Source organism: Giraffa tippelskirchi, chromosome 12 (assembly GCF_054371585.1).
Source record: "Giraffa tippelskirchi isolate mGirTip1 chromosome 12, T2T-mGirTip1v1.2.pri, whole genome shotgun sequence".
In the NCBI taxonomy this organism is placed as follows: Eukaryota; Metazoa; Chordata; class Mammalia; order Artiodactyla; family Giraffidae; genus Giraffa; species Giraffa tippelskirchi.
The window spans coordinates 88,758,059-88,777,826 of record NC_137286.1 but is presented as its reverse complement, the minus strand read 5'-3'; the positions used below and the strand labels follow the sequence as shown (position 1 = coordinate 88,777,826).

Genomic DNA, 19,768 nt, shown 5'->3' with positions numbered 1-19,768 from the left:
TCAAAACTGCCTGGTGCCAAGCATACACTAAAATCGAAAATGAATGAATGAATCAAAAGACAAAAAGGTCATGAAAAATATTTAGTCCAAATATTGTCACTTAAGTAAAAGTGCTCTTTAATGATAACATGTGAGTACTATGTGGGATAGGTGAATAATTACATGTAGTCAGTAACAACAGCAACAACTAGCAACATGTAAACGTTTTGGTATGTCAAGAATTTAGCAAGTGTTAATTATGTAACCCTTACAGAAATCTAATGAGTAGATACTATTCCCATTCTACAGTTTAGGAAGCTGAGACTAGCAAATGACAAATCTAGGAGTGTGCTCTTCAGTCTGGTTGACAGTTTTTGCCCAGAGACTCCACTCTCTTAACAGAGGTGGAGATCTGATTGCTGTAATTATGTGTTGCTTCTCAGACTAATATGTGTGATAATTTTATAATATCGTGGTTTGGAATTTCAAATGAAAATTCCACATATCAATCAGGGGCCCTTCTATATATACCTCAAGAGACTGAATTTAGATATACTATAAAAGTGAAGCAATTATATGCCTGTTACACACAGCTCCTGCCAAGTAATAGGGTCCCACCAGAGGTCAGGTTTACGTAGAACAAATAAGTATTTCTGTTAAAAGTTACCTTCTGAACATAAAGTCAAGTTCTCTCTCCTTGCACCAGCCTCATGAAAATCAGGCCTGGGACCCAATGGGCCTTCCAAAGCACCTATTCCCAAGATTATGGTTATCCACCAGACTACAACACAACTCTGTGTTTAGCAGGAACACTGAAACATCTGTGCTCAAATGGGATTTTTTTTTTTTTTTTTTTTTGTATATGCACATACATACCTCCTAATTTCAGGACCATTTTGGAAAATATGCTTTGTTAAAAAACATAATGCTTAATGCTTTCCTATTTTGGCAAAGATCAAAATAGCTTCTTCCTTTTCCTGTGCACTGGCCATACTACCTCTGGTTGTATTTTTAAAGCACAGCTCTAATTATGTAGTTCCTTTGCTGAAAAAGCCCGAAGGCTGTCTATCAAAAGGTCATCTATTCATATTCACAGTCGAGGTCTTTTATAATCTGCATCCAAGCTATTTTTCTAACTTTGCCCCCAGCACCACCCTCTATTTGCCCCTGAGTGCCAAAGAATTGATGCTTTTGAACTGTGGTGTTGGAAAAGACTCTTGAGAGTCCTTTGGACCGCAAGAGATCCAACCAGTCCATCCTAAAGGAAATCAGTCCTGAACATTCATTGGAAGGACTGATGTTGAAGTTGAAACTTCAATACTTTCTTTGGCCACCTCATGGGAAGTGTTGACTCACTGGAAAAGACCCTGATGCTGGGAAGGATTGGGGGCAGGAGGAGAAGGGGAAGACAGAGGATGAGATAGCTGGATGGCATCACTGACTCGATGGACATGAGTTTGGGTAAACTCTGGGAGTTGGTGATGGACAGGGAGGCCTGGCGTGCTGCGATTCATGGGGTCGCAGAGAGTTGGACACGACTGAGCGACTGAACTGAACTGATGCCATTTCCCAAATATTCCATGTGGTTTCAGGTATCAGAGCCTTAGCTCCTGCCTTATCTTCAGTGTCCTCCTCCAGGGGATCTTCCCGACCCAGGGATCAAAATAAATAAATTAATATTTTTAAAAAAAACCCTGCATCTCTTATGTCTCCTGCACTGGCAGGCAGGTTCTTTACCACTAGCGCCACCTGGGAGGCCAATGTAGACTACACTTCACCCTTATTCTTTACCTGTCCAGTAATTCAACTTAGCCTTAAGGTCCAGTTAAATTTCACATTCTCTACAAAGACCTCTGTAAGCTTTGATTCTTCCAGTCAGAATTGCTTCTGTTCCCTCTGAGTCCCCATGGCTTGGTGCTTATGCCCTTGTTTAATACTATCATAATCTAACATATGATAATTGCCTATAGTCCTGATTTTCCAACAAAATTATGAGCTACTTGTGCACAAAAATAATGGTTTACTCATTTAAACCTTGTTGCCTAGCTCAGAACCTTTAATGAACAAAGAACAATTGTTAATTGGTTGATTGTAATAAACTACCACTATTTTACTAATGAGATTCATGAAGTCTATAAAATAAAAGTTCTGAGACTAAATTTGATTCTCAACTGGTGTTATTTTAATGGAATTCATTTTTTTAAAGATGTATACATAATGTAGAGCCCTCACATTATTTAGTTTGAGTGCCTCCTTCACCTTCCAATTAAATTTTTCCAGGCAACATTAGGAACTTGTTTGTAATTTAGAGAAAAGACACTGGAGGGTCAAAAGAAACATTCCAAATGCAATCTTTTACTGTAAGAAACCCTGGGTTAAATAAAGAGAAGATAAACATATTTAACAGACATCCTGGTGTTTAGACCAGTTAAGGAAAAATTTAATCAAGAGGCCAGGAGACAGCTCGATGACTCATGAATATGTAACAGGAATTTCATTAAGCCTAACAACATTGAAAAATACTGTTGCAACTGAGGCATACTTGTGGAAATGGTCTACAATATCCAAATGCCCACTGTTGATAACTCTTCAATGTAAATCATGCATCTGAACATTAATTCAGATTGTACTATAATTAAGAGTCTTTGATGTAGCCAAGCAAGGTACCTGGGAAATGGAATCTTGTGTTTTATTTAAGTAGACATTTTGTCAGGGAATGAGGTGTTGAATATCAACGCATATGGGGTAGTATCTGGGGAATTTTAGTATTGTAGTAACAGCAGCAAAGGAAGAACAATTATGGACTCGATTTTGCCCAAGCTCTCCCAAAGGACTTAATCTGGGGATAAGGTAATGGGAAAGGAGAAAAGGGATATATATATATATATATATATAATTTTTTTTCAACCAACTATCATTGCACTGAATGTGATGCAAGTTAATGACCTTGTTTTCCTTTCCTCCTTGCTTTCTGTGGCTGGATGTTGAGTGATAATTAAAGTGGGGTGTTTGATACCATTTTCAGTTTTCATAGTCACGATCTTTAAATGGATTTCCCTTTGCTTTTGTAAAAAAATAAAAAATAAAAAAAGATTTATTTTTGGCTGCGCTGCATCTTTATTGCTGCGGGGACTTTTCTCCAGCCGCGGTGAGCGGGGGCTACTCTCCAGTCGCTGCGCTTGGGCTTCTCGTTGCAGTGACGTCTCCTGTTTTGGAGCATCGGCCCTCTCAGGTGCCCCCGTTTCAGGAGCTACGGCTCCCGGGCTCTAGAGAACAGGCTCAGTAGTTGTGGCGCATGGGTTTAGACCAGTTAAGGAAAAATTTAATCAGGAGGCCACAGCATGTGGGATCTTCCCAGATTAGGGGTTGAGCCCATGTCTCCTACATTGGCAGGTAGATTCTTGACCATTGAACCACCAGGGAAGCCTCTCCCCTTGCTTTTTATTGTCCATATTTCCATCTTGACTTCAAAAACTTTCTTCATACCAAGGAGATTTCTGAGCCACTACCTCTTCAAGTTTGTAGTCTGCCTTAACCTAAATATCTTCTGTAAACCAACCTTCCCAGGTAGCTCAACTGGTACAGAATCCGCCTGCAGTGCAGGAGACCCTGGCTCAGTTCCTGTGTCAGGAAGATTCCCTGGAGAAGGGATAGACTACCCACTCCAGTATTCTTGGGCTTCCCTTATGGCTCAGACGGTAAAGCATCCACCTGCAATGTGGGAGACCTGGGTTTGATCCCTGGGTTGGGAAGATGCCCTGAAGGAGGGTGTGTTCTTGCCTGGAGAATCCCGTGGACAGAGTACCCTGGCGGGCAACAGTCCATGGGGTCGCACAGAGTCGGACACGACTGAATGACTAAGCACAGCACAGTCAACCAACCTTACATAGTAAGGTGAAGTGTTTTTAGGCAAGAATGACGTGGCTGTAACGGTGTCAGCCCACCCACCAGGGGTTATTATCCTTCAGTTGACCCCGTCTTCATTCACTCTTCTACATGCTTCTTTCAAAAGTCAGATGAGCAGTAGAAGAGGATAACCCACCCAGACGGAGGTGGGCTGGGGTCTGCAATGGGTCTGACAATTGGGAAAGCAGGGTGAGTGAGAAAGATGAGTTAGGAATAGAGGTGAGTGCCCTAGTTGTATTTTTGTATTTCTTGGTTTGAGGATTACCTTCGAGATATCTGATACTATCAGAGTGGTTTGTTTCTTTTTTTAGTTCTATTCAAGGCTCAGAGCTAACATTGCATTCCATCCTTCTAATACCTGTTTCTATTGAAACAATGACAGGTTTTACACATTGTATTTAGTGGCATTTACAGCAGAAGCTCTTTTTTTTTTTTTTTTTTTTACGCCCTCTTGAACTCTCTCTTCAAAGTTCTTTTCAACTTTCCCTTACGGTACTTGTTGACTATCGGTCTCGTGCCGGTATTTAGCCTTAGATGGAGTTTACCACCCGCTTTGGGCTGCATTCCCAAGCAACCCGACTCCGGGAAGACCCGGGCCCGGCGCGCCGGGGGCCGCTACCGGCCTCACACCGTCCACGGGCTGGGCCTCGATCAGAAGGACTTGGGCCCCCCCGCGAGCGGCGCCGGGGAGTGGGTCTTCCGTACGCCACATGTCCCGCGCCCCACCGAGGGGCGGGGATTCGGCGCTGGGCTCTTCCCTGTTCACTCGCCGTTACTGAGGGAATCCTGGTTAGTTTCTTTTCCTCCGCTGACTAATATGCTTAAATTCAGCGGGTCGCCACGTCTGATCTGAGGTCGCGACAGCAGAAGCTCTTTGAGTAAAGTTTCCAGTGTTCTGTTACAGAGAGTTGTAATAACAATATTTAAAATAGTGGGGAAATGTTACTAATAATAAGACCAAGGCAGTTTTTCTTTATACTGCCAAGGATAACCCAGGGGTAGTAGGAATAGACACTAGGAGTGAGAGGAGTCTCCTCTGGTCATTCGTGTGTTTCTGAGCAAGATGTTAACTTTCCTGGTGTCTCACTTGCTTTCAGTTCTGATGAGGATGATTCATTAAGACCCTCTTGATTGAAAGGAATTTAAGCCAAACTAAAATAAGCTGAAAAGGGGCTTTTTGGAAGGACATTGTGCATCCTATCTGGGCATCATGAAGAGAATCACTGCCTAGATCTTTCTAGGAAACAAGGAAGTCCTTGAAGCATTATTCTCAATACTGCTTCTCTCTGAAGATCTGTTATTAATAGTTCTCTAAGACCCTGATGCTGGAAAAGATTGAAGGCAGAAGGAGAAGGGGATGGCAGAGGATGAGATGGTTGGATGGCATCACCGACTCAATGGACATGAGTTTGAGTAAACTCCAAGAGTTGGTGATGGACAGGGAAGCCTGGTGTGCTGCAGTCCATGGAGTCGCAAAGAGTTGGACACGACTGAGTGACTGAACTGAACTGAAGCACAGGTCACCCTATCAGCTTCTCAGTCTTGATAGTACAAATGGCTGCTGTTTATAGATCCAAAGTTTATTCTAGTCTATTCAAAGTATTCTAGTCCCCCTAAAAAAATTTCTCTCTTTCTGTTTCAGCTACCATAATTATCAAGAAAGGGACAGTCTCAATGGACTTGTCCAAGTAAGTCTGAATATATAATAGCTTTTAAAAATTAATTTTTTGGAGTATAGTTGCTTTACAGTGTTGTGTTAGTTTTTGCTATACAGCAAACAGAATCAGCTATTTGTTGTTGTTCAGTCACTCAGTCTTTGCAACCCCATGGACTGTGACACGCCAGGTTTCCCTGTCCTTCACCATCTCCTGGAGCTTGCTCAGATTCATGTCCATTGAATCAGTGATGGCCATCCAAACATCTCATCTTCTGTCATTTCCTTCTCCTCCTGCCCTCAATCTTTCCCAGCATCAGGGTCTTTTCTAATCAGTCAGTCCTTTGAATCAGGTGGCCAAAGTATTGGAGTTTCAACATTAGTCCTTCCAGTGAATATTAAGGATTGATTTCCTTTAGGATTGACTGATTTGATCTCCCTGCAGTCCAAGGGACTCTCAAGAGTCTTCTCCAACACCACAGTTCAAGAGCATCAATTCTTTGGCACTCAGCCTTCTTTGTGGTCCAACTCTCACATCCATACGTAACTACTGAAAAAACCATAGCTTTGACTAGATGGACCTTTGTTGGCAAAGTAATGTCTCTGCATTTTAATACACTGCCTACCTCTACATATATACCTTCTGTTTTGGATTTCCTTCCCATCTAGGTCACCATAGAGCATTGAGTAGAGTTCCTTCTACAATAGGTTCTCATTAGTTACCTATTTTATACATAATATCAATAGTGCATGTATATCTTAAGTCTTTACAGGTAAAGCAGCTATTTCCCAAGAATAAGATGTCATTTAAAAGTGTTTGAATGACAGAGTCATTTATTACATTGTGTCCTAATTTACATACTCCATACCAGACACAGTGACATCCTCCAAGTGTACCACAGAGGAAGGAAACTACCAAAGAGTAGCTGGCATTTCGGTTCAATGTACTCATGTAAGAGAAGCTCTTAGGGATTTATGGACTGTAAGTATCTTGCTGCTACTGCTGCTAAGTCGCTTCAGTCGTGTCCGACTCTGTGCGACCCCATAGACGGCAGCCCACCAGGCTCCGCCGTCCCTGGGATTCTCTAGGCAAGAATACTGGAGTGGGTTGCCATTTCCTTCTCTAGTAAGTATCTTAGAAGGATCCAAAAGGAACTCTTATAGGGCAGTATTATTGTATCTTTAGAAACAGCGCTATGAACTCTCAGCAGGAGATTCTGCTTTAGGAGGCACTGGATGAATTAAGGTTTCTTTGACATTACTTTTAGAACTCCAAAGTGAAGTGAAAGTGGCTCTGTCATGTCCATCTCTTTTCAACCCCATGGGCTTTACAGTCCATGGAATTCTCCAGGCTGGAATACTGGAGTGGGTAGCCTTTTCCTTCTCCAGGGGATCTTGCCAACCCAAAATTACTCACTTAGCACTAAGAAGATGTGTTTCTTATATATTCATTACAGGTATCACTACTACAATGACTTTCTCTTAATTTAAAATGAAAATCTGAATTTAAGAATTCTTCTGTTAGTAAAAAAATGAATTAACACCAGCTGGGAAAAAAAGATAGTTCGTGACTATGAATTCTTATCATAAATTCATCTGGGTTTCTTTGAAATAAGCATAATATTAAAGATGAAAAATAACATGTCCTGCTTAGTAATATCATAATTTATTTGTTTATAAGCATCTACCTTTAGAGATACTGAAACCTCAATGCCCCAAAATACTAAATATTATTAATGGTAAGTATATATTTCATATCTTAACATTCCTCTGGGTATGGTAGGATTTTTTTTAATTAAAACAAACAAAAAACCCTTAGGGAATAAGTCAGTTGATTTCTATTTAATATCCTCTGTTTTGCCTAAAAATGGAGGGAACTCTAAGGATTAATGTTCAAGTTGCTTGTTTAAGGAGGCGCTTTCCAATGACAGCCCCAGTTCAGTGTTAATTCACAGGGTTCCAGCATTTCTGTTTGCTTTTTGTATTGAGTAACAGAGCATCTGAACCCTGAGCTGAAGGTGACCAAATGCATATTAGATGGAGACATTGCCATGTTTTAAATAATTCTGACTCAAGGAATGACTTACTGCTTGACAAGGAGATTCTTGAAATGTTTCCTCTTTCATATATTTACTGATACTGCCACTTGTGGTTTTCTCCCTAAGCACTTTGCTGACTTAATAGGACAATGTCAAGTTCATACTGAAGTCATTTCCACCTGAAATCACTGCACTTAGGAAGAAAATAGACAGAAATCTGTAGGGGGAAAATCTGTGTTAGACTGAGAAGTTTGTATTAGGGTCTGTTCCAAGTTGACATATTGGGGGCTAAGATTGTTTGGTTATATATATCTAGAAAGTCATGTTTTATTCCAAAGGTGCACACAGCACTCATGGCTCATTATATAACCTTTGCTTCATAAAAATGACTTAAAGTTCTACCAAGATCTGGATTAGCATCTCCATTTTTCATAGAAGGGAACTTTAGCACAGAGAGAGATGGCTGGGCTGTACCTGAGTAGCAAAGCCAAGGTCAGCATCCAATTAACATTTTCTAATGCCCACTGGGCCCCTAACATTTTACCTTGAGCTCAATTGTGTATACAAAAAGAAAAGGCAATTTCTGTCTTGCAAGGACATGAAGGGCAGTTCTACTTATTTCTCATGCAGTTCTGGGACTGTGTTTCAGTAGATACACCCAGTGTCACCTGTTTTGTTTTATAATGTTGAGAAACAGTCAAAGAAAAAGTTAGATTCTTAGTTATTTCCAAACTTTAGAGTTATGAGAATTTCTTTTTAAAATAAAATAATTGCTTTGAAAATTGTAACTTCAATTTTGTAACCCCCGATTTTTAAGAATAGCATATCCATCAGATTTCTATTGAACATATTTGTATTAAGTACATATTATATGATAGGCATGATGCTAAATAAACAGTCTTTGCTCTCAAGAGGTTTGTAGACTAAAATATGACTTGAATGCAATGAATTTGAATTTTAGTAATCATGACAACATCTGTATATACTATAAAATACAGGTGCATAGGTGTGTGAGAATAAAAACATAACTGACAAATACCATTGGCAGATCCTTTCATGAGATGGTGTCCCAAATCTCTTACTTCCATCGAAATTTTGTAGCCCATTTATTCATAACCACTGGCTTGAGCTTTCTTCCTGCTCCTAGGAGGGACGACTCCACCTTTTTTTCTCAGATAATGGAGTGCTTGCAAAAGCAGACTTTAGATTCCAACTTCTGGTTCTAGTATTTATCATCTATATGACCTTGGACAAGTTCCTTAATGTCTCTGTGCTTCCATCTCTTTCTTATTTTCTTCAGTCTCATTTGAGGTATAATAGACAAATATAATATATTTTAAGTGTACAGTGTGATAATTTAACATACCTATAACTTATGAAAGTATTCTCACAAAGTTGATTAACACATTCATCATCTTACTATCAGCCCACTCCAGTATTCTTGCCTGGAGAATCCCGTGGATGGAGGAGCCTGGTGGGCTGCTGTCCATAGGGTCGCACAGCGTCGGACATGACTGAGGTGACTTAGCATGCATGCATGCATTGGAGAAGGAAATGGCAACCTACTCCAGTATTCTTGCCTGGAGAATCCCAGGGATGGAGGAGCCTGGTGGGCTGCTGTCTATGGGACTGCACAGAGTCGGACATGACTGAAGCGACTTAGCAGCAGCAGCATCTTACTATGCTTGTTTTCATGAGAACACAGTTCTATTCTCTTATCAAATTTCAATTAAACAATAAATATAGTATTATCAAACGTGTGTGTGTGTGTGTATTAGTCACTCAGTCACATCCAACTCTTTGCGACCCCATGGACAGTAGCTCTCCAGGCTCCTCTGTTCATGGAATTCTCCAGGCAAGAATACTGGAGTGGGTTGCCATTCCCTTCTCCAGGGATCTTCCCAACCCAGGTTTCCCACATTGCAGGCAAATTCTTTACTGTCTGAACCACCAGGGAAGCCCTAGTGACCATGTTATATGTTATATCTTCAAAGCATATTCATCTTATAACTGAAAATTTGTATCCTTTTACTAACTTCTCCTCATTTCCCCTACCTGCCCAGACTTGGCAATCATTATTTTACTCTCTGCTTCTATGAGTTTGGCTATTTTAGATTACACATATAAGTGCACCAATACAGTACCTGTGTTTCAAATAGCATGATACCCTTTGGGTTTATTCATGTTGTCACAAATGGCAAGATTTCTTTTTTTAAGGCAGAATAATGTAGTTATGTGTGCGTCTATATATCACACTCTGTAGTCATCCATTGACGGGCACTTTGGTTGTTTCTATATTTTGACTACTGTGACTAATTCTGCAGTGAATGTGGAAGCATTGTCATCTCTTCCAGATAATGATTTTGTATCGTTTGGATGTATACCCAGAAATGGAGGTGCTATATCATATGTTAGTTCTGCTTTTAATTTCTTGAGGAAACTCTATACTGTCTTCCAAAGTAGATGGACCAGTTTACATTCCCACCAACAGTGTACAAGTGTTCCTTTTTATCTATAGCCTCACAATTATTTGTTATCTCTTAACATTTTCATAATAGCCATCCTAACAGGTGTGAGGTGATATTTCATTGTGGTTTTAATTTGTATTTCCCTGATATTTAGTGATATTGAGTGTCTTTTCATGTACCTCTTTGCTATTTGTATGTCTTCTTTGGAAAATGTTATTCAGCTTCTTTGCCCATTTTTAAATTGGTTTATCACATTTCTTTTATATATATATGTATACACACACACACACACACACACACACAAACACACACATACACATACACTGGTATGAGCTCCTTGTATATATAGGATATTAACCCGTTAAACATGTGGCTTGCAAATATGTTCTTCATTTCCATAGGTTCCCTTTTCGTTTTGCTGATGGTTTCCTTTAATAAAGCTATTCTTCTTCTTTGACCTATTAATATGTTTCTGTTTTTATGCCAACACCAAACTCCTTTGATTACTGTAGGTTTGTAATATACTTTGAAATCAAGAAGCATGACACATCAGGTTTCTTTCTTAAGACTGCTTTGGCTATTCAGGGTCATTTATGATTCCATACAAATTTTTTAAAATTTATTTCAAAAAGTGGGCCAAAGAACTAAACAGACATTTCTCCAAAGAAGACATACATATGGCTAACAAACACATGAAAAGATGCTCAGCATCACCCATTATCAGAGAAATGCAAATCAAAACCACAATGAGGTGCCATCTCATGCCAGTCAGAATGACTGCTATCCAAAAGTCCACAAGCAATAAATGCTGGAGAGGGTGTGGAGAAAAGGGAACCCTCTTACACTGTTGGTGGGAATGCAAACTAGTACAGCCACTATGGAAAAGAGTGTGGAGATTCCTCAAAAAACTGGAAATAGAACTGCCATATGACCCAGCAATCCCACTGCTGGGCATACACACTGAGGAAACCAGACTTGAAAGAGACACGTGTACCCCAATGTTCATCGCAGCACTGTTTATATAGCCAGGACGTGGAAGCAACCTAGATGTCCATCAGCAGACGAATGGATAAGGAGGCTGTGGTACATATACACAATGGAATATTACTCAGCCATTAAAAAGAATACATTTGAATCAGTTCTAATGAGGTGGATGAAACTGGAGCCTATTATACAGAGTGAAGTAAGCCAGAAAGAAAAACACCAATATAGTATACTAACGCATATACATGAAATTTAGAAAGATGGTAAAGATAACCCTGTATGTGAGACAGCAAAAGAGACACAGATGTATAGAACAGTCTTTTGGACTCTATGGGAGAGGGAGAGGGCAGGATGATATGGGTGAATGGCATTGAAGCATGTAAATCATCATATGTGAAATGAATCGCCAGTCCAGGTTCGATGCATGAGACAGGGTGCTCGGGGCTGGTGCACCCGGATGACCCAGAGAGATGAGTTGGGGAGGGAGGTGGGAGGGGGGTTCTGAAAGGGGAACACATGTACACCCATGGCAGATTCATGTCAATGTATGGCAAAACCAATACAATATTGTACAGTAAAAAAATAGAAAATAAACTAATTAAAAAAAAATAAAAACAAAAAATAAATTAATTAAAAAAATAAAACAAAAAATAAAAATAATTCAGTTTTAAATACCAACAATCTGCATGCTCAAACTACTAGAAGATATAATAAATACAAATATCTCTAAAAGAAACAGATTAATTCCAGTATCAATCAAGTACCCATGAATAAAATTCAGTTTTACTTCATGCTATGCTAATTTTATGAACTATTACACTTACATGGAGATAAGATTATTACTTGTGTCTTATTTTAAGAGTGCGTAATGTGAAACTTCTTAAAAATAAAACTTCTCTACTCAAAAAATAAAATAAAATAAAATTTATTTCTAACTGGAGAATAATTGCTTCATGATATTGTGTTGGTTTCTGCCATACATCAACATGAATCAGCCATAGGTACACATATATCCCATACAAATTTTAGAATTGTTTTTCCTATTCTGTGGCAAGTGCCATTGGGATTTTTATAGGTATTATATCAAATCTGTAGCTCACTTTGGGTAGGATGGATGTTTTAACTAGATAAATTCTTCCAGTCTGTGAACACAGAATATCTTTCTCTTTATCTGTGTCTTCTTCAATTTCTTTCATCAAAATGTATAGCTGTCCTGTATCCACAGATTCTGAACCTGATCCAGGGTTCATTGAATCCATAGATGTGGAACCTATGGATATGGGAGGGCACCTGACTATACCATTCTATATAAGAGACTTGAAAATTTTTGCAAGGGACCCTGAAGATTTTGATATATTTGAGGGTCTTGGAACCAATACCCTGTAGACACCAAGGGATGCCTCTATTGTAGTTTTCAGTGTACAGATCATTCACTTCCTTGGTTAGATTAATTCCTATTTTATTCTCTTTGATGCTATTGTAAATGGGCTTATTTTCTTAATTTGTCTTTCTGATAGTTCATTGTTAGTCTGTTGTATTTTTGTATTTTGACTTTGTATCCTGCAACTTTATTGAACTGTTTATTAGTTGTAACTTTTTTTTTTTTTTGGTGTACTGTTCAGAGTTTTCTATATATAATAGCATGACATGTAAACAGAGATAATTTTATATATTTTCCTTTTTGAGTTTGATGCCTTTCTTCTTCTTGACTGATTGCTCTGGCTAGGATTTTCAGTATCACATTGAATAGAACTGGTGAGAGTGGACATTCTTGTCCTGCTCCTCATCTTACAGAAAAATCTTTCAGTTTTTCCCTGTTGAGTGTCATGTTAGCTCTGTGGTTGTCACATATGAACTTTACTATGCTTAGGTATGTTGCAGTCTTTTTTATGGTTCAGAGATTTATCATGAAAGGATGTTGAATTATGTCAAATACTCTATCTGTTAAGATGGTTATATGATTTTTATCCTTCATTTTGTTAATGTGGTGTATCATATTGATTGATTTTCATATGTTGAACCAGCTTTGCATCCCAGAAATAAATCTCACTTAATCACAGTATACAATTATTTTTATGTATTGTTGAATTCAGAGTGCTCATATTTTATTGAAGATTTTTGCATCTGTGTTTATCAGGGATACTGGCCTATAGTTATTCTTTTCTTGTAGTGTCCTTTTCTAACTTTGGTATCAGGATAATGCTGTGACCTCTTAAGTGAATCTGGAAGTGTTCCATTTTCTTTTCTTTTCTTTTTTTTGAAAGAGTTTGAGAAAGATTGACATTAATTCTTCTTTAAATGCTTGGTAGAATCCATCAGCAAAGCCTTCTGGTCCTGGACTTTGTGTTGTTGGGAAATTTTTGGTTACAGATTCAATCTCCTTACTGGTAGTTGGTGTGTTCCAATTTTCTATTCCTGATTCAGTCTTGGTAGAGAGTTATGTTTCTAGGAGTTTATCCATTTCCTCTAGAATATTCAATTTGTTGCCATGTGATTGCTCATAGTAGTTTCTTATGGTTCTTAATATTTCTGTTATTAGCTGTAATGTCACCTATTTCTGATTTTGAGTCTTCTCTCTTTTGTTCTTAGCCTAAATACTTACCAGTGTTGTATATCTTTTCAAAAAAAGAACTCTTGATTTGATACCTTTTATTGTCTTTCTAGTCTCTATTTCTTGCCTGGAGAATCCCAGGGACGGCGGAGCCTGGTGGGCTGCCGTCTATGGGGTCGCACCGAGTTGGACACGACTGAAGTGACTTAGCAGCAGCAGCAGCAGTCTCTATTTCATCTGTTTCTACTCTGTTTTTTGTTATCTCCTTCATTCTGCTAATTTCGGGGTAATTCATCTCTTTTTCTAGTTCTGTGAATGTGAAGTGAGGTTGTTTATTTTAGGTCTTTCTTGTTCCTGAATGTAGGTGTTTTTTGGCTGTCAATTTCCCTCTTAGAACTGCCTTTTGCTGTATCTCATAGGTTTTAGCATGTTGTGTTTCCACTTTTTTTGTCTCAAATTTTTCTTTTATTAACCTTTTGATTTCCTTGATGCATTGGTTGTTCAGAAACATTTAATTTTCATATATTTGTGAGTTTTCCATTTTTTTCTCTTTTAATTTATTTCTAATAATTCTAATTTATTTCTAATAATTTCATAATATTGTATCAGAAAGACACTTGATGTGATTTCAGTCTTCTTAAATTAGTTAAGACTTGTTTTTTGGCTTAAAAATAGATCTATCCTGGAGAACGTTCCATGTGTGCTGAGAAGAATGTGCATTCTGCTGCTGATGGAATGTTCTGTTGTGCCTATTAAGTCTATCTGGTCTAATGTATCATTTAAGTCCAATATTTCCTTTTGTTTGTTCTGTCTGGATTACCCATTGTTGAAGTGGGATTTTGAAGTCTCCTAAATTATTGTATTGCTGTCTATTTCTTCCTTCAGCTCTGTTAATCTTTGCTTTACATATTTAGCTTCTCTAATAGAGCGCATGAATAACTGGAATTATTATATCCTTATGACTGACCCTTTTATTATTGTGTAATGATCTTCTCTGTTCTTTATTACATTTTTGGCTTAAAGTCTATTTTGTGTGATATACATAGATTGATGCTTGTTCTTTTTTTGGTTTCCATTTTCAAGGAATATCTTTTACATCTCTTCACTTTCAGTCTATGTATGTATATAAAGCTCAAGTGAGTCTCTTTAGTGACTATAAGTCAGTATACAATCAGATCTTATATATATATATACACACACACACATATATATATATAAATATATACATCCTTACATATGTATCTATTCAGTCACTCTGCATTTTGATTGGAAAATTTAATCCACTTACATTAATTATTGATAAGTATAGACTTACTGTTGTCTTTTTTTTTTTGATTTCTGGTAGTTCCTTTGTTTCTTCCTCTCCTTTGTGATTTGATTATTTTTTATAGTGGTAGCTTTGATTCCTTCTCCTTTACTTACTATAGGTTTTTTATTTTGTAATTAGCATGAGTCTAACATTAAACATTTTATACCAGTCTGTTTTAAGCTGATAACAACTTAACTTTTTATACATACAGTTCAGTTCAGTTCAGTCGCTCAGTCGTGTCCGACTCTTTGCGACCCCATGAATTGCAGCATGCCAGACCTCTCATACATACGTATGTATGTATACATACGTATGTATGTATGTATGCATACAGAAGTTCTAAATTTTTATACTTCCTCCTAGGGCTTATATCTTTGATGTCACATTTATATTGTTCTATGTTGCATTCAGTTCAGTTGCTCAGTCATGCCTGACTCTTTGTGACCCCATGTACTGCAGCATGCCAAGCTTCCCTGTCCATTACTAACTCTTGCAGCTTGCTCAAACTCATGTCCATCAAGTCAGATTTGCATATCCACTACCAAATAATGTTGTTTTAGTTATTTTTAAAATACTTTACTTTTTATCTTTATACTAGAGTTATAAGTGATTTATCCCCACCATTACAACTTTAGAATATTCTGAATTCAACTATATGTTTACCTTCACCAGTTTATACTTTCACATGTTTTCATGTTACTAATTAGCATCCTTTTGTTTCAGTTTTAGGAACTCCCATTAACATTTCTGTAAAGTTGGTTTTGTGCTGGTGAACTATTTTAACTTTTGTTTGTTCCAGAAACTCTTCATCTTCCCTTAAGTTGTAAAAGACAGCATTGCTGGGTAGAATATTCTTAGTTGGCAGAGTTGGCTGTTTGATTGGTTGGTTTGGTTCTGTTTTATTTCTGCCCTTTGAGTAAATCTTCCTTTTTGCCTGCAAGATTTCCACTAAAGATCTTCTGAAAGTCTTATGGAAGTTTCCTTGTACATGACAAGCTACTTTTTCTCTTAAAGCTTTCAGATTCTCCTTTGTCTTTAACTTTTGACAGTTTAATTATAATGTGTCTCAGTATGGGTCTTCCCTAGTGGCTCAGAGAGTAAAGCATTTGCCTGCAATGTGGGAGACCCAGGTTCGAATCCCAGGTGGGGAAGATCCCCTGGAGAAGGAAATGACAAGCCACTCCAGTACTCTTACCTGGAAAATTCCAAGGTTGGAGGAGCCTGGTAAGCTACAGTCCATGGGACTGCAAAGAGACGCACACAACTGAACAACTTCACTTATGGGTCTTGGATTCTTTCTTATTTTGTACTTTTTGGGATTCCTAGTTCTGGATATCTGTTTCTTCCCACAGGTTAGCAAAGTTTTCAGCCATTATTTATTTGAATAAAATTTCTGCCTCTTTCTCTCTCCTCCTTCTGGGACCTCTCTAATGTATATATTGGTTTCCTTGATACTGTAACAGTCCTTGAAGGCACCTTTACTTTTTTTTTCTTCTTCTTACTCTTCTGATTAGATGAATTCCACTGCCCTGTCTTTGAGTTTGCTGATTTTTTTTTTTTCTGGTTGATTTAGTCTGCTCTTTAAATCCTATATTAAAATTTTCACTTCAGTTATTGTATTTTTCAACTCTATGATTTCTGTTTGGTACTTTTCAAAAGGTTCTCTTTGTCAAAATTCTCTTTTTTCATGCATTATTCTCCTGACTTTGAGCACCTTTCTGACCATTATTTTATATTCTTTGTTGGGTAAATCACTTATCTCCTTTTCATTAGAGTTAGTTTCTAGCGATTTCTTCTGTTCTTGTGTTTGGAACATATTCCCCTATTTCTTCATTTTCTTTGACTCTCTTTGTTGATATATGTACATTAAATAAAAGAGCTGCTTATTTTATTTTGATAGATTGGTCTCGTAAGGAGACTAACCTCATCAGTCAGCCTGGCCTGAGCACCTGGCTGTTTTTCAAATGTTTGTGTCCATGCTGCCATTGTTTTCCTAGTGGCTCCCAGTATTTGAGGGTATAACAAAACCTTCAGTGTACCAAAGATGTTGGAGATGTCCACATTCTTGTTTAGGCTCCCAGAGGACTAACAACTGCCAAGCCCTTGAGCTCGCTGATGCAGGCTAGTTGAACACTGAAACTTAAGGCAGCAGGTAGGGAAATCAGGACATCCTGTACACAGCAGAGCCCCTCCTGGGGGGACATCAGAAGCTGGTTTCTGATTCACTGTGCTGCATATGAGGGAATAATATCTGGGAGTCCTTGTAGCTCAAATAGAACTGCCTTTTCATTTTGTGTAGTCCCAAGGGACTCGTCCCAGAGTTAGGTAAACTGAGATCCAGGCCCTGGGGTGGCAGCCATAATAGAAGGGCTGCTAAGTGTGTGGACAAGCTCATTTCAAAGGAGAAGCTGGAGACTTGCTATTACTATCAGATTAAGTTGGAGGAGACAGTGGGAGATGTGACTACCAGAACTACTGGGCTACCAGGAAGATACTAGCCAGCTCCTCACGCAGACTGATTAAAACCCCAAACCTCAGAGAGAAGCTGGGAAAATACTAAGTGAAATCTCTTCCAGGGAGAAAGTGGGAGATAGGTGTTTTGGCTGTTCCCTCTGTGCTAAGTCTGGTAGGAATTGCTGCAGTAAAGTGCTTCCATGCCCATTTGAAAACTGCTTTTTTTGTTTGTTTAACATGGTCCTGTGGGACTAGTGAAATCTGAACCCTGTTGGCTGTCAGAGCTAGTTAATATGAGGGCTTACACTTCAGGTGACAGCCACAAAATTTGGTACACCAGAAGTGTGAACAAGCTCCTTCCAGGAAGAAATTGAAGACTTGGTTTTACTGTTGGAGGAAGCCAGAGGGAGAATGTAAGGAAGGTGCCCACTGGCTCTTTTGAGCTCTGAGGAGGATGGTAGTCAGCACCTAGATGCAGGCTGATCAGAAGCTGGACCTTCAGGCAACAGCTGGAAAAGTATGCAGTCACACCCCTTCTTGGAGGAAACTGGGAGATGGGTGCTTATTCCTGCTCCCTTTGCACCAAGCCTAGGCATCTAGTCACTGCGAGTATTTGCATATCCATTTAAAAAGTGCTTTTTGCTATAGTTCTGTGGAATTCATGAACATGAGTACTCAGAGCTAGGTCATTTGGGGGCTGTGCCTTCAGCAGCCTTAAAAGTTGGAGTTCTCAGTGTGAGGTCCAAACTCTTCCTCCTCTTGGAGAAGCTGGGAGCTTTCCTCCCAACTGTAAAGCACTATGAGTGTGGGGTTATGGTATAGGTCTCAGCCTTTCCTACCTGTTTCAATGTGGGTACTTTCTCAGCTGCCTGATGTGTAGGAGTCACTCAACTGGTTTCTGGATTTTGCTCAGAAGGAATTGATCCATAAGGAGCTGTATATTCTGTGTATTGTGAAAGGAAGGAAATTCAGGAGCTTCGTATGTCACTATCTTAGTGACGTCTCCATTTCTTTCTTCACAGTGGAGATAATAATAGTACCTATGTTGTAGGGTTGTTGTGAGGATTGCACAAGTTAATAAACACACAGCATTTAGAAATTATTACTTATTACTATTATTATTACCTACTACTTATTACTACATTGTTGTTACTACTGCCATTATTCAGTGTTGTCAAGGCAGGTACTGCCTGAGAATGTACTATGAGTCCAGCCCTGACCAAAGAACACAGCTTACCAGTAAGGCATGCATGGGGATGTGCAAAGATTTGTTTAAGATAATGCAAACTTCCATTTCACATGGTCTAAACTTTGGTTCATTTTGAGGGGATATAGATGGTTCAGCACTGTTCATCGTTTGCCACGCCAGTATACTCATCCTTGTTTAATGCTTTATTGATCAGGAATGTGTGTAGGCACTCTGCTTGAGAGACCTCCTTGGAGGACGTCTAGTATTGATGTCTTATTGCCAAGGAAACTGCAGGTTATTTCTTTTCTTTATAGGAGCTGCTTAATAGCATCAAGCCATTGATCCATTTATTGTATTTGGCCCCCTGGCAATGGTTAATACTGGAAAGACTATGTAATAAAGTAGTTTGCTTAGAGGGTTGGGAGAAAATGAATATTGTTCTTGACTGAGGGAGGCAGGGAGCACTGGATAGCTCTTAGACATCTCTCTACTCCTCTTACAGCAAGCTCTGGGTGGTTGGCTGCATGTGTGTCATAACCTACCATTTATTTTCCTTTAGTTTCAAGTACTGTGCCCTTAGACATGTTCTTTTATTGCTGAAGATACCTTCCGTTTTCAGATAAGTTACTTTTCAGGGGACTCTATGGATCATAATAGGGTGATGGGCTAACACTAGAGGAATAGAAAAGTCATGTTTTAGATAAGAGACAAGAAATAATTTTTAGTCTGTAGATAGAAGTATCACTCAAAAAAGCTGCAAAATCTTTCTGACATCATGACATATGGGGAAAAGCTATTTTATTTTCCTTTCTGATTAAACTACAGCGTGATATAGGAAATTGAAATTTGATTCGGGAAGACTGAGGCCCAAATGTTATCTCTAACACTTACTGCCCTGTGTCCTTGAGTAAGTTATATAGAATTCTTGACTATCTATAAAAATAGGATTGTAAGAGCTACCCTTATTGGCTAATGTGAGAAATAAATGAAATGAGAACTGAAGCATCGTGCGTGCATGCTAAGTCACTTCAGTCATGTCCAACTCTTTGCAACCCCATCAACTGTAGCCCACCAGGCTTCTGTCCATGGGATTCTCCCGGCAAGAATACTGGAGTGGGTTGCCATTTCCTTCTCCAGAAGCATAGTAGTTATGCCATAAATACTCGTCTCTGTCTATCCACTGTGGGTAGAGTTGAGGGTGGTTGACAGGGGATGGGTATTAGGTACCAGTCTGA

The 19,768-nt window shown here is 38.8% G+C and overlaps 1 protein-coding gene across 1 annotated transcript in view; it reads left to right on the top strand.

The window, feature by feature from the left end:
• The first annotated feature begins 3,832 nt into the window (after positions 1-3,832).
• The window catches only part of LOC145528632 (uncharacterized), a 283,959-nt gene continuing 268,023 nt past the window's right edge, over positions 3,833-19,768 (top strand). Inside the window, exons 1-3 of the mRNA XM_081547285.1 lie at positions 3,833-3,868; positions 4,544-4,674; positions 5,528-5,573. Of these exons, the coding sequence (XP_081403411.1) occupies positions 3,833-3,868; positions 4,544-4,674; positions 5,528-5,573 (213 nt within the window). The remainder of the gene's footprint in view (positions 3,869-4,543; positions 4,675-5,527; positions 5,574-19,768) is intronic.